The following is a 13645-nucleotide window of genomic DNA, read 5'->3' on the forward strand; positions in this document are numbered from 1 at the left end:
CAAGTGACCTTCCTGAATTGCTAATCCGATCACATCCACCAGCCTAAAAATCGAACGGTGACGCCCCTTCCCCAGTCTGGCTTCACGATAAAATTCAGACTCCGCGCCAGGGCCCATGAACCAGCATCTGTGGCCCCTCAGAGCATGGTCCTGCCCTCTTTGGAGCCTCATCCCACACCTGGCCAACCCTGCTCCCCTGTCTATCCCCTGCCGAGTCACCAGCACAGGTCAGCTTGGGGTCACCCCCTCCTGGAGGCCGCTCCTGGCCCTCGTGGTACCTGAGGTTCCTGTCCTGAAGCACTGACACCGCGTCCCCGCTATCCGTCCACCTGTCTGTCTCCCCACCTTAGACTTGGGAGCTCCGTGACGGTGCCCTTTATCTTTGAATCTCCAGCACTAAGAGGGTGCCTGTGTGTTCCATCTGTATTTGCTAGTGAATCATTTCACATCCCCAGCACCAAATTGCGCGCCGGCGGCTGTCCCAGGAGCAAATGCATTTAGCTGCCCCGGCACGTGTGCACGCTCCCTCTCGGCATCTTTTCCTGAACGAGCCGGGTGGGCCTGCCTCACCCGTCAGGGGCTGCTCTGACCAGAACTACCCCGCGTGTCAGCACCCCGTGTCCTGCCTCTGCTAACTACTTCATGACGGCAGCAGCTCCCATTTTTCTCTCTGTGCGTAAAAAGAAGGATGGGAGGTGGGCCGGGGAGCTCCGAGGTCTCTTTCATCGAGGAGCGTCTGTGACCCTACCACACGTGGACGTCTCCACATTTCCAGGGCTCTAGAAGATTTGTGCCCAAACTTGTGTCTCTACCTTGGGCTGCCAAGGGCAGGGAGGTGGTCCCCAAAAGGCAGCCACAGAGATGCTGCAGGCCCAGGGTGACATGGGGACGTGCCTGCCCGGCCCGGGAGGAGGACACTCGGGGTCACCAGCTTTCTGGGGAGGAGAATAGGGCTGAGCCGAGTCTGACTGGAAAGCCAAGGGACCGCAGGAAGGACAGCTGTGGTCTGCGTTCCTTCCTTCTAATGCAATGCACGTTCCCCACGTAACGGCAATTTCTTCCCTTCAAAAGGATTCCAGCGGGTTAAATTCAAGGTGAAGACTAAGCCCCAGTTAAGAAGCTTCTGGAGGGCCTTTCAGTCTTCACTGGCTTGAGAAGGGATGCATTTCGAGACGTCTGCCTCTTAATGTTTGTCACAGCACCAGGGGAGGAAAGCTTCCTCTTACCTCAGCACCTCTCTCAGCCCTCAGCGGCTGTCGGCACCAGGACCATCCACACTGTCCTGCACTACTCTGCCTTCTCGGGAGCCCACCTGACTTCCTCTTCTCTCTCTGCTTCCTCCTATCCACCCCAGACCCCATCCACCCTGGCGGAGGAGAGACTAGTGCTGACCCGGCGTTCTGCAGAGGCGCCAGGACACCCGGCAGCTTAAAGTGCAAACCACCGGGCTCACACACCTCAGAGCTCCCCCTCCAGAAGGCGTCCGTCCACCTGCCGTTCATGCACTCCTTCATTCATTCATTCGGCCACCTGGCCACCCAGTCAGCCAACGCGGGGTCTGCGATGCTGGTAGGGACTGTGGGTGGTTCAAAGAAATACAACACATGGTCTTGCTTTCCTAGAGCTTATAAACTGGTTGACGCTATGGGAGATATGAATAAGCAATACAAGACAGAGGCAAGTAAACACTGGGTTTGGAGGGTAGGGGAAAAACGCTTGGAGAAAGAAGAGACCTGACTGAGATGGGGGTGGGACCCAGAGGGAGGCAGTCAGGGAAGGCTTCTTGGAGGAGAAAGCATCTTGGTAGGGGCAGGGTATCCCAGAGTACAGGGTCCAAGTCTGGGGAAGTGGCCTGAGCAATGGTGTGCAGGCAGGAAGACCCCTGCTGGGCACAGAGACGCTGTCCCCTGACCTCTGGGCCCCTCCTTCCAGGGCTTCGGGGCTTGCTCGGTGGGGGGGCTCCCTGAGCATGTCCACTGGCAGCTGCTGCTTTGGTGGCATTGTTTTAATCCCCTTTGAAGCGAGGCACTGTCTCCACATAGCCAGTCACCAACCTCTTGCTTTTTCCATCAGGCCCTGTCCCAGAGGAAATGCCTTCATTTTCGTCTCTGTTACTAAGGACTCAGGCTCCCCCGCCCCCACTTTTGAGGGGCCCTGCACCTTCTCTTGTTTTTCCTATCCAACATCCTTTCCCCCTTCTGATAACCTGCACCTCGATTCTCCTTTGGGGGAACCATCCTCTTCTGCTCTCAGCCCTTGTAGATTAAGTGGGACTGCCCAGCATCACTGTTTGGGTCAGGGACGGTCATGTAATCCAAACAGGACAAGTCTTGGGACCTTTAATGGTTGGATGGGGCCAATCTATTGCCAGTGGGTTCATAAACTAGTAAAACATAACTCTGAAGATGATGAGGTCATCTTTGGCACCAAAGGAAAGAGTCTATTTACATAAAAAACGAGCACAGAAAAAAAGTAGAGAAAAGGGACAGATAGATTCCTGGTGACGTCGTTTGAGCACCTGGATCCAGCCATGCCTGAAGTATTCCCTGGAGCTTTCAGTTTGTGAACCAGTAACACCTTCCCTCTTTTTTGGCACAAGCCAGTTTGAGTTGATTTTTGTCACTTGCTACTAACAGTCTTGACTAAAGAAATACTTAACTTGACGAGCACATTAAATGAAACGACACATGAATAGTCTCCAACATAAAAAGTAAGTACCACACGATAAATGGAAGCTTTTGATACTCTAGCTGAACCTGCCTTCTCAAAGGGCAAATTTCCATAAACTTTAGTTCTATAGCAGTAGAATACTACTTTTTCTTTCTTTCCACCACTCTGACCAAGCCGTCCTTTGTGAAATCTCTGCCCTCCTTGGATTTCTTAACCTCAGCTCTGCATCCTTCATCAATCTCCCGATTTTCTCCCCTGCCCCACCTCTGAGCTGAGACAGGATAGGAGATTTCAGGATCTGGAGGGGGTGATATCTTCTCTGCGTTTTGTGTCCGTACCCCAGGACAATCAGTACCACCTAGACTGGATCAAATGCAAAAGCTTCCCAAACGGGCTTTAAACGTGCCCCTCCTAAGGGCACCAGGTACTCAGGAAAGTCTACACTGCCATCTAGTGGACATCTGTAGCAATAGCACATGGGATGGAGCTCTTGCCTTAGACTCCCTCTCGGGACAGTCACTGGACTGTGAAAGTATTTGGTCCAAACTCTTCACTCCTTAAGAACAAGTGAATTAAGGGTGAAGGTTAGAGTCTTGTCCCATGGGACGGCGTTATACTCTTCCCTAGAGGATTAGGCTCCTGCCCTGCTCCTGTCCTGAGTTACAATCACCGAGGCTTACGTTTCCTCTGCTTGTCCTGCCCGTCCAGGGGTGTGACCCAGCCCAAGGGTTTCCGGTGGGGAGGGCTGACGTGTGCGTGTGTGCACATGCATGTGCATGCGTGTGCATGTGTGCCAGGCTTGGGAGGATGGAGGGAGAGGACACCCAGAAGGCGTCTTCATGACTTGCTTTCTTAGCCTCCCAGAGGAAAGGATGTTTGTCACGGTGACAAACACAATAGCCTGTCAAAGGCTATTCATGTTCTTCATGTTCTCAGCCTCATAAATTGAGACATATCGCCACTTATTTGTTCCCTGATAGTGAAAGGCAGTTAAAGAAAGAAAAATCTCGGGAATTCCCTGGCAGTCCAGAGGTTAGGACTCAGCACTCTCACTGCTGGGGCCCCGGGTTTGATCCCTGGTCGGAGAAACAAGATCCTGCAAGCCCTGAGGTGCTGCCAGAGAAAAAAAAAAGAAGAAGGAAGAAAAATCTTCCCCTCTGCTTCCTAGTAGTCTGTGCAGCTCCCCACCCTAGAACCTGTTATCTAGGTATACCTGTGTTGACAGCCCCCAGGCTGGACCGACAGAAGGGAGGAGCCCTCTGTGGACTCTCCCTGCCACGGTGAACAGAGGGGACCAGGAGGCTGACCGCAGTGTGCATGTGGTCACATCCTGACCATGACCCTTCTGTCTCCACGCCTTTGTGGCCTGAGTCCTGGACACATCACAGTCCTTGTGCCTAGGTTGACACTGGCACCTCTGACTAAAACACGCAGACAAAGTCACCCTCCACCCCTGACACTCTGGGGGCTCAGCCTAGAGTCAAGGAAGAAAGAGACATTGACCAGGACACTGGAGCAGCTTCCCCAGCAGCTGCAGCCCCGTTTCCCACTCCCCAGCGCCCTTCCCCAGGTTTATCGCATCCCCAAGCCCAGGGAAGCTTCCAGAACAAGATGGTGCCAATCATTTCCCAGCAAAAGGAATAGTTATTGACAATTTTTAAAATGTTTCTATTTTTTATTTCCTACCCCTCGGGGCAAACTTCTGAGTAACTGTCATATTGCGATGCCCAAGAGTCAAGGGCACTGACCTCTGCTTGCTTAACCTATGTGAGAGGCGCTGCCCGTTAAGAGCCAGGTCCCTCCCCATTCAGATCGCTCTGAAAGCCCAGCCACTCTGCACCCTGAGAAGCAAGTCCCCACGAGCCCCTCTCTCCTCCTTCTCTCTGCCGACTCCAAAGCACACCCTGGCTGGTCGCCACGTTGACTGAGGAGCCAGGCTCAGGGGCCCAGGAGAGGGAGAGGCCCCGGCGGAGCGGCCCCTGAGCCCCACCAAAGCTCCCGCCCGCAGCCCTCCTACCCACCCCACCCTCCTCCAAGGCGGCGGGGCTGCTCTAAAGAAGGCACGTGCTTATGGCAACGGCCATCTGGTACCACCAAAGCCAACCCAGCTGGCTCTGCACGTGGCTTCATGTCACCCAGATGAGCAAACCCAGAGGGAACTCGAGACCCATGACCCTCCCATCCAGCCAGGCTGGCTCACTCACGTCCAAGGCCCCAGGGAACTTGACGATCGGCTCGGTCCAGTAGGTGATCTTCTGTCTGTAGTTGTTGCATTCCGGAACAACCATGCAGCCGAGGTTCCCCAACTCTGGGTAGAAAACCTTAAGGCCCCTATGGAGAGAGGGAGGTGGTTGGCCCATGTCAGGATCTTAGGGGAGCCCGGGGTGCGTAAGGCTTCAGTCTGACCTGTGTAGCCTGAGTTACTTGACCACTTGTGCCTCAGTTTCTCTACCTGTAAAATGGGGACACTAATGATACCTATTTGTAGGGTCGCTAAGAGGAGTAAAATGGTGATTCGTGTTTACAACGGAGCCTGGCAGGTTATCAGGGGTCAGAAAGTACTCGTTACTGTCAGTGTTTACTTCTCAAAAAATATATACATCCAGAGGCAAACCTGGTCAGTGTCTTTAAAGTAGGACTGGGCGTATAAGAACAATATATTCACATTGCTTTTCTGGAATGTTCTTATTACATAAAGAAAGGTTTAGCCAGTTAGCACAGGCTTCTTCATGGGCACAGACTTCTCTGGCCCCTAACTAATCAAGACCCTCTCCACACCTGCAAATCCCACCAGTAATTAAATCACCCACTTCTTTGGGTGATGCATCGCCCCTACCCTAGGCTCTCAATCTGCCATTCACTGTGCTTTCAAAATGCAAATATCTCTCAGGGGGGAAAATATCTAGTCCCTAAGTCTGTGGTATGCATCCATTTATCTACTTTCTCCCTGAGAAGCTCTGAACTGCACAAGTGCCCTGAGAACTGGGCTTGCCATGCAGGCTGATCCCACACCTTCACCAGGGTTAGACTTAAGGGCTCACTTGTATTTGAAACTCAGGGATGGAAACCAGGCTTTCAAACAGATACAGGAAAAACACCTCTGTGTCAACTTTTTTTTTTTTTTTTTTGCTTGCCCTTCTTCCCTATCCTACTGTCACGTTTTATCACCAAGGCCTGGGGTCATTTGGTTAAGATGATTCACTCAGCCTTTCCAAAAGCCCAGCATGGCAGACCAGCTCCACAGTGGTCACCCGGAGCTGGCCACGTTTCCTGCTGGGGGTGATGCCTGAAGGGCACCCCTGAGAATGTCACTGGGGGAGTAGATCTGGAGGGGAGCTCCCGAGGTCAGGACCCGGGAGAAGTACAGGGATCACTTCCCGCTGGAGAGTCCCACATTCCCCCTCCCACCATCCCACCCCTTCCAGTGGATCCTGAGGTCCTGCCTTGGGCAGAGGTAGCCCAAGTCTGCAGACACAGGATGCCTCCTCAGACCGGCACCCCCAAGGCCAGGACTCAGGCCCCTTGAAGCAGGACTATTCACTGAAGCCAGTTTAACTCCTTGCAAGTTTACAGTAGTGCCTTTCCAATGGCATAAGTTTTAATAGCTTTTAAAGAAGTTTTAGAGGATGGATTTTCATTTCTCATCACGGCAGCATTTTAAGGAATTTTTGGGTTGTTTCTGCCACAGTTCCCTGCCACTGCAGCTATCAAGATCCGAGGCTCAGAGAGGGGACCCTCTACTGGCAGAGAGATGGAGATTCAGCCCACAGCCCGGAACTGGGAGAGGCAAGGGGTGGGGAGGAGGGAAACTGAGGACCAGAGGGGGCCTTCCCCAGGGAACAAAAGTGCCTCCTCTTTTGATCCCAGTAGAACTGCTGCAAATGTTAAAACAGTTAAGCAAAATCACCGAGTTGACATTTGGTGAGTGGGCCTAAAGCCCCAGAGAGTGCCTTCACAGGGTACATGCCAGGGGACCAGGAGTGAGGTCTGTCCCCCCCAGGTCCCCGTCATACCCACGGAGCGCTGCCTGCCCAGGGATGGAAGCCCACATGTTGCCTGCAAGTCACATCCTTCAGATGAGACTGCAGCCCCAGACAACAGCTGGACTGCAGGCTCCTGAGAGCCTGGGCCAGAGGTGCCCAGCTGGGCCATGCGCAGAGAAACCGAGGCGATAAACGTGTGCTGCTGCTAGGTTTGGGGTATTGTGCCGTAGGCAATAGAGAAGGGCTGCATGGTCTCGTCTGCACTTCCCTGGGACTGGATGGTCACAGAAGTCCCTTCAGCATTGTAAGAACCAGATCAGGTATGAAAAAAGCTCCGAATCCCACCTGCCCCAAAGCGAGGGAGACCAAAAGGCCCATGGAGGGAAGGTAGCCTTCACAGAGGCGCCTGGGGGCTCGGGGGGCAACCCACCCTCTGCTGCATGGTTCTCAGTGTGGGTCTGTCTCCAACTGACTCTTCTCGAAAGCGGGGGCCCAGAACAAAGCCCCTAAGGAGGAACTGAAGGATGGGAGGTGGATGCCCAGAGAGGAAAGAGCAACGGGTGAAGGCGGGGGGCATGACATCTGTGTCCAAACAGCTGAAGGACCCTCCAGAGACTAGACTTGTTCTGTGCAGTGGCTGGGGGCAAAACTAGTTAGAATGGGGTGAAGTGAAAGAAAGGCAGCCCCCGCCTTGACATAAAGGTGTTCCCTCTGAAGGGGAAGCTTTTCAGCACAGAAGAGAGGGCTTTGGGAGGCAGGTCCTGGTCCCTGGGAGAGTCCACTGAGGCCACCAGTGCGGAGGCAGCAGGGAGAGGTCAGGGTTGGACGACTATGGTTCTTTCACTTCTGAGACCGAGCCTAGGGTTCTGAGTCTCCGAGTTTTTGCCAGTCTAGTCTGGCTTTCTCAGGAGTGGGTTAGGTATTATTCTGGGAGAACTTTTCTCTTAACAATGTTTCCCCACTGCTTGTCACAGCACAAAAAATTCCTCCCTTATAGATTAATACCTTTAGGTATCGAGTCCTAACTTCAAGAATTCCCTATTAGACTCTAACAATACCCGTGAAAGGAGGTGCTTTTCTGGGGGCAGGCTCTCGGTGGAGTCAGAAGCCTGCGCTGAGCAGGGCTCTTGGGGAGGGGGCTCCAGCATACTGATCTCTCCTCTGGGGTCTGACATGTCCTTGATGTGTTCTCATTCAGTGGTGACCTTTTACAAACAAAAGCTTCCCTCGTGCAATGACGATTTACAATCAAAAGCCATCGTCCTAGCATGCAGGCTTAGTGCTGTAAGTCCATGTTTCTCAAACTGGGGATCTGCTGGTGTCTTCTAAGAAGTCCTGAGAATGACTCCTGCAATGGACTGAAAAATCATTATGTTGAAATCCCAGCCCCCCGTGAGATGGAATTAGGAAGTGGGGCCATTGGGAGGTGCTTAGGTCATGAGGGTGGAACCCTCATGAATGGGATTAACACCCTTATAAAAGAGTCCCCAGAGAGCTCTCTCACCCCTTCCACTCTGTGGGAAACAGCAAGAAGATGGCCATCTATGAGTCAGGAAGCAGGTTCTCACCGGACACAGAATCTGCTGGTAACTTGATCTTGGACTTCTCAACCTCCAGAGCGCTGGGAAATAATTTTTTGTCCTTCATAAGCCACCCAGTCTGTGGCATTGTGTTATAGCAGCCCAGATAGACTGAGAGAGCTCCCCTTTACTTGAGATGCTCTGGGCCCTGGAGGAAGGCCAGCAGCTAAAGGTGGGTGGGGAAAGAGCATGCGTGTAGTCAGACGAGGGGGGCTGAATCCTAGCTCTGCCACTTGTCAGGTGTGTGAGCACTGTGGGCAAGATATTTAATCTCTGGGGATTCCTCATCTTCAAAATGGGGATGATAACACCTACTTGGTGGGTTATGTTAACAATGAAATAAGTCAAAGATTTAAAATCACCAGCAGAACTCCTGGCAGGTAGCAGGTGCCCCAGAGCTCCCGCATATGCCACAGTACACAGGCCACCGGGGTGTGAGTGTGTGGGTGTCTGCAGGGCCGAGCCTGGGGCAGTTGGGGTGCAAGCTGGTCTCCTCCAGTGACCGTACACATGTGATCACGTTCTACGTGTTCCACAGTGAACATACAGAGGCGCTCTGTATGGGGCTGTGATCATAGCCCGGCCTGGCCTTGCCCTGGGCCTGCTGTCATCCCCAGCTTTCGGGGCTTGACTTGCCTGCCAGAGGGAAAGGCCTGTCCACCCGCGGGAAGGTCCCACTCAGCAGAGCACCCAGAGCATGGGTGCCCACATGGCAGGAGCAGCCGTTCCCTCCTGCCCCACACAAAACTGCACCCAGGACTGTTTCACCAGAGTTAAAAAATGTATTGATAGGAACAAAATCAGTGTCTATTTTTTTGGGGGGGGGGGAATTCAACTATCTAACTTTTTTTTTTTTTTTTGTGGTACACGGGCCTCTCACTGTTGCGGCCTCTCCCATTTCGGAGCACAGGCTCCGGATGCGCAGGCTCAGCGGCCATGGCTCACGGGCCCAGCCGCTCCGCGGCATGTGGGATCTTCCCAGACCGGGGCACGAACTCGTGTCCCCTGCATCGGCAGGCGGACTCTCAACCACTGCGCCACCAGGGAAGCCCTATCTAACTTTTTAAGGGAAAACATTTTTCTTTCTAAAAGTCATGTCTGTAAGAATTCAAATGTACTCAAGGAGACAGAGTAAGAAGTGAGAGTCCTTGACCCGCTCTGACCTCTGATGGCCTCAGTGGGATGCCAGTGTCCTCGGCCACCAGGCTGGCAGAGGGTGTTGGCAGCAACGTGGCCTGGGCAGCCCTCAGGATGGCCCACGGCTCCAGGACAATGAAGACTGGCTTTTCTGACCCACAGTGGGTGAGGAGAGAGCTGACTTCTGACGCAGAGGGGGAGAAGTTTGCGCCGTTGGAAGGGACACAGCCAGCCTCCCACGCCCAGCCTCTTCTTTGAACGATGTCCAGTGGCCACACTCCTGCCTGTCCTGACATTCCCGGGGCCTTGTTAGAGAAAAGCAAACAACCACCTCTCGCAGGGAGGGTGCCATCACACACCGTGTGTCAAATGCCACTTTTCTTTAAAATGCCACTTTGTTGGGGGGAAGGAGCCTTCAAGGCTGTAGGCAGGGATGTTCTCTCTTGGGCTCCCAGCAGGGAGGGTGAGGCCAGCCCCACAGGGCCCCTCCGGTGTGGAGGCCCCAGGGGGAGCCGGCAAGGTCCGTGTGCCCTCCCGGTCCTGGAAGAACCGCTGTCTGGACGGACAGCCCGGGCCCGTCTCAAAGTCCTTCCCTGGGTGTTGTCCTCCAGCCGGGTGGCCCCAGAGCTGACTCATGCTCTGCCTGTCCACAGAGGCCGCCTTGTGAGGCAGTGGCCCTCGGTTCCCGGAGCCCTCCTCCCTCCGCCCTCTGGGGTAGGGGGGCCGCCCAGCCTTACTTGCAGAGGACAGCGTCGTTGTCAGGCAGGGCTTCGTACACGCACGGGTCCTTGTCCCCCTCGTCTCCGGTGGCCATCATCGTGAGGCCCAGGAGCAGGGCTGCCACGGCCAGCCTCATGGTCCAGCTCTTGGGCACCTGGAATGGAAGGAGCCCGTAGTGCTGCTGGCCCTCTGCAGGGGGCGCCCTTCCCACCCTGCAGCCCCCAACCCTGGGGGCCCACCTGGTGGGACAGAGCCCTCTGCTCAGCAGGGAGAAAGGTGGGCGCAGCCTGGGCTCCGGCAGCTAATCCGCCACCAGACACAAGTATCTTGGGCGGCTCTGGGCCTCCTCCCAGCTGGACTCAACTGACAGTCGTGGCCGAGGCCCCGCCTCCACGAGAGCAGGGCCGTGCCGTCACTCTGTCCTGCTGCCAGGGCACAGAGCAGGCTGCAGAGCAGGAGGGTTTACACAAGCCTCCTGCGAGGCCCTCGTCCTGCACACACACCACACACACACCCAAGTTGCCCCGTGCGCGGTCAGTTGGCTGAGGGCCAGCCCGCTCCTTTGGCTTTAAGGCAAACCCTGGGAGGCTGGTGACCCCCGGCTTCCGGTTCTGGGGGTGCTGATGAGGGCCCCAACTTGCTGGGTTTTCTAGGAGCAGGAGTGAGACTGGGCTGTGCCCCTTGCACAGCTCTGCTTCTCCCACCCACAGCTCCTCTGCCACCTGTCTTGACAACCTTGGGGCTGTCGGACGGTGGCCGTGGTTGGACGCGGTGACCCCGTGTAGGAAGGGCTGCTGCACGAGGGGTAGAGCCGCCGGGCCCCGGGCCAGCTCCGGAGGGCCAGCTGAGGACAGAAGGGCGCGTCCCGCTACAGCTTGCCGCGGTGCTGAACTCAGCACTCTCCCAAAATAATAGTCCCTGGAGAAGAAGGCCAGCAGGGCTGCTCGGGAAGGGGGCCGCGTGCACAGCGCTGTGCTGGGAGGAGGGGGTGCACCCCGAACCAGTTGGCTGGGACCGCAGGGCGGCCTGCATTCCCTACGGAACAGGCCAGCAGGAGGCAGGAGTGTGTGGAGCTCTGACTGGATCCAGAGCGGGTGGGAGTGGGCGCGATGGGGGGAGATCAAAGACAGTTCTCCCACCTTGGGGGGATGGATGGGGGGGACTGAGGACTCCTGGGTTCTGCTCTGAGCTCCTCCACAGGGCTGGAGGGCCCCATGCCTCTCTAGAACACACCACATTCATCCTTCAAAAACAAGTGATCCCGTTGCCCTTGTGCTTGGCTAAGGAAGATGAGATCGTAGCTCTGCAGTCTATGCAGCTAGATCTTTAGAGAAACCGTTTTCAGCTGAGTTTGCTTTCCGCTTGAATTCCTGCTTCCAGGATCCCAACTTCCAGCAAAAAGCCTTTCCTTGAGGTTACAAATGAAACACATTTCTCAATAATCAGACTCCCTGAAGTATGACTAGGGCTCCCCCATAGATCCTTCCCAAGATCTCCCCTACTGGAGAGTGTCTCCTAGCAGCCTCCCCACAAGACGGTTGTGAAAATAAAATGAAATGAATTATGTAAGGCACTTAGTAAGGTGCCTGGCACATAGAGAATGCTTAATAATTAATGGATAGTGTAAATATTCTTCCACAGATCCATCCATCCCTTCATTCATTCCCACACAATCCATCTCACCAGCAGGTAGGAGCACCTCCTATGTGCTGAGCCCTGGGCTGGTCCCCGGGCATGGGCTGACCATGGTCCCTGTCCTCATGGAGCTAACAGGACAGCCAGAGCCAGAGGGTGATGGTGCCAGAATGGTCATCCAAGGCCAAGAGACTCCCGTCTTCAAAGTGGCAGCCACTAGAGATGCCAGAACTTTCATGGGTGCCAACAGCTCTTAGCCCCAGTGACGAATGGCTGTCGGGAGGTGGGGGCCAGTCCACGGTGCAGGCTTGTTCCTGTGGAGCCCACTCACGTCAGCAATTCCTCCCTACTCAGTGAGCACCAGGCTTTTAGTACTGAATCCTCATGATGATGATTTTCTGAGGTAGGTACTATTATGATCCCATTTTACAGAGGGGAAGACTGAGGCACAGAGAGGTTAGCTGACCTGGGTCACATGGGTAGTAAGTGGCCGACCTGGAATTTGAACCCTCGCTGGCTGACTCCATGCTCCTTAACCATTTTGCTCTACTGCCCCCTCTTGCAGCTCCACTGTGCCTCCACTTACTCCCCCTCTACGCCCTTTGTTCTTGGAATAAAGTCCCGAATCCTCCAGGTGTCCCACAATGCCCTGCAAGATCTGGCTCTTCCTGCCTCTCTAGCCACGTCTCTCTACTCTCCGCCTGTCCTCAAACTATTTCCTGCCCCAGGGCCTTCCTATGCTCCGCCCTCACTTCCCAGTCCATCCTGGGGGATCCCGAAGGGTCATTTCTACAGAGAAACTTGCTCTGACACCGAGACTCCGTTAGATTCCCGTTATGCAGAATCAGAGCAATTTACTCCTTTTCTTATTGTTCTTATATGTTTGTAAAATAGTTTTGTAGTTATTTACTTAGTGATTTGCTTATAGTCTCCCCATCCCCCAGCCTACAAGCTTCTCAGAGGCAGTACCTAGTCTGTGTCTAGCTTTCCCTGGTGGGCCTAGATGCTAAATAAATTCTTGTTTGAATGCCTGACAAACTTGCCACTTCTGTTTCTGATCGTCCTCATTTCACTTAATAGCTCCTAACTCTCTATAAATATCAGAAGGAAGCTAACCACTCAGGTTGGCCTCGGGCCCTGGATCCCTTTTGCTTATTTATCTAACTTTCTTTGGCTTGTTTTTGTACGGATAGATCTGACAGAATGCTGCGGTTCTTGGTGTTTTTGAATCTGATCCTTTCCTTGGGGAGTTACAGGACTTGGCTTTGAACTCAGAGTCCAAGATTGGAGAGCCACATTCAAGCCTGGGGAGTACAGCTCCCCATTTCCATCACCAGCCTGTTTTGCTCAATTGCTTCACTCTAGAGGCACCATCTCCAGACCCCTTGGTGCCCATCCCTGAAGCTGCCTTCTCCCCTTCAGTCACCTGGGCTGAGACCACCTCCCAACACCATCAATAAGGCCAAATCGGTTGGCTTCCTGAGATGTCCTGCTCCTTCCAGACACCTGGATCTACTGGACCAGTGCTCCTGGAACACTTTACCCCCCTCCCATCCCTCCAGGCCTCCTGTGCCTGACACCCCCCATCACTGCCCAAGTGTCACCTCCTTTCTCTACCCAGACGCAGACTCTCATGCTTTCCCTCTCTCCTCAACCTTTCCATTTATGCCTTCAGGAATCGCTGTACTGCAGGGACCAAATTCCCCCTCATTCTTTTCTTTCATCCCTCATTAAAAAAAAATTGAAATATAATTCACATACCATAAAATTCACTCCTTTAACGTGTACAATTCAGTGGGTTTTAGTACAAAAATTACTAAAGGATGTGCAACCATCATCACTAATTCCAGAACATTTTCTTCACCCCGAAGGAGCCCAAATAACTCATTAGCAGTTGCTGCCCATTCCTTCCTCCCCCAG

General features: G+C 54.0%; 1 protein-coding gene across 2 annotated transcripts in view; it reads right to left on the reverse strand.

Moving 5' to 3' along the window:
- PEBP4 (phosphatidylethanolamine binding protein 4) overlaps window positions 1-13645 on the reverse strand; it is a 257125-nt gene that overhangs the window by 202805 nt on the left and 40675 nt on the right. The window contains exons 1-3 of one of the 2 annotated variants that reach the window (XM_060015165.1): window positions 10330-10428; window positions 10108-10244; window positions 4875-5001 (exon numbers count right to left, since the gene is read on the reverse strand). In XM_060015165.1, coding sequence (XP_059871148.1) covers window positions 4875-5001; window positions 10108-10226 — 246 coding nt within the window. In that variant the 5' untranslated portion in view covers window positions 10227-10244; window positions 10330-10428. Of the gene's footprint in view, window positions 1-4874; window positions 5002-10107; window positions 10245-10329; window positions 10429-13645 lie in introns of those variants that run through there. The other variant, XM_060015166.1, reaches the window with a different exon arrangement.

Source organism: Delphinus delphis, chromosome 6 (assembly GCF_949987515.2).
Source record: "Delphinus delphis chromosome 6, mDelDel1.2, whole genome shotgun sequence".
Classification (NCBI taxonomy): Eukaryota; Metazoa; Chordata; class Mammalia; order Artiodactyla; family Delphinidae; genus Delphinus; species Delphinus delphis.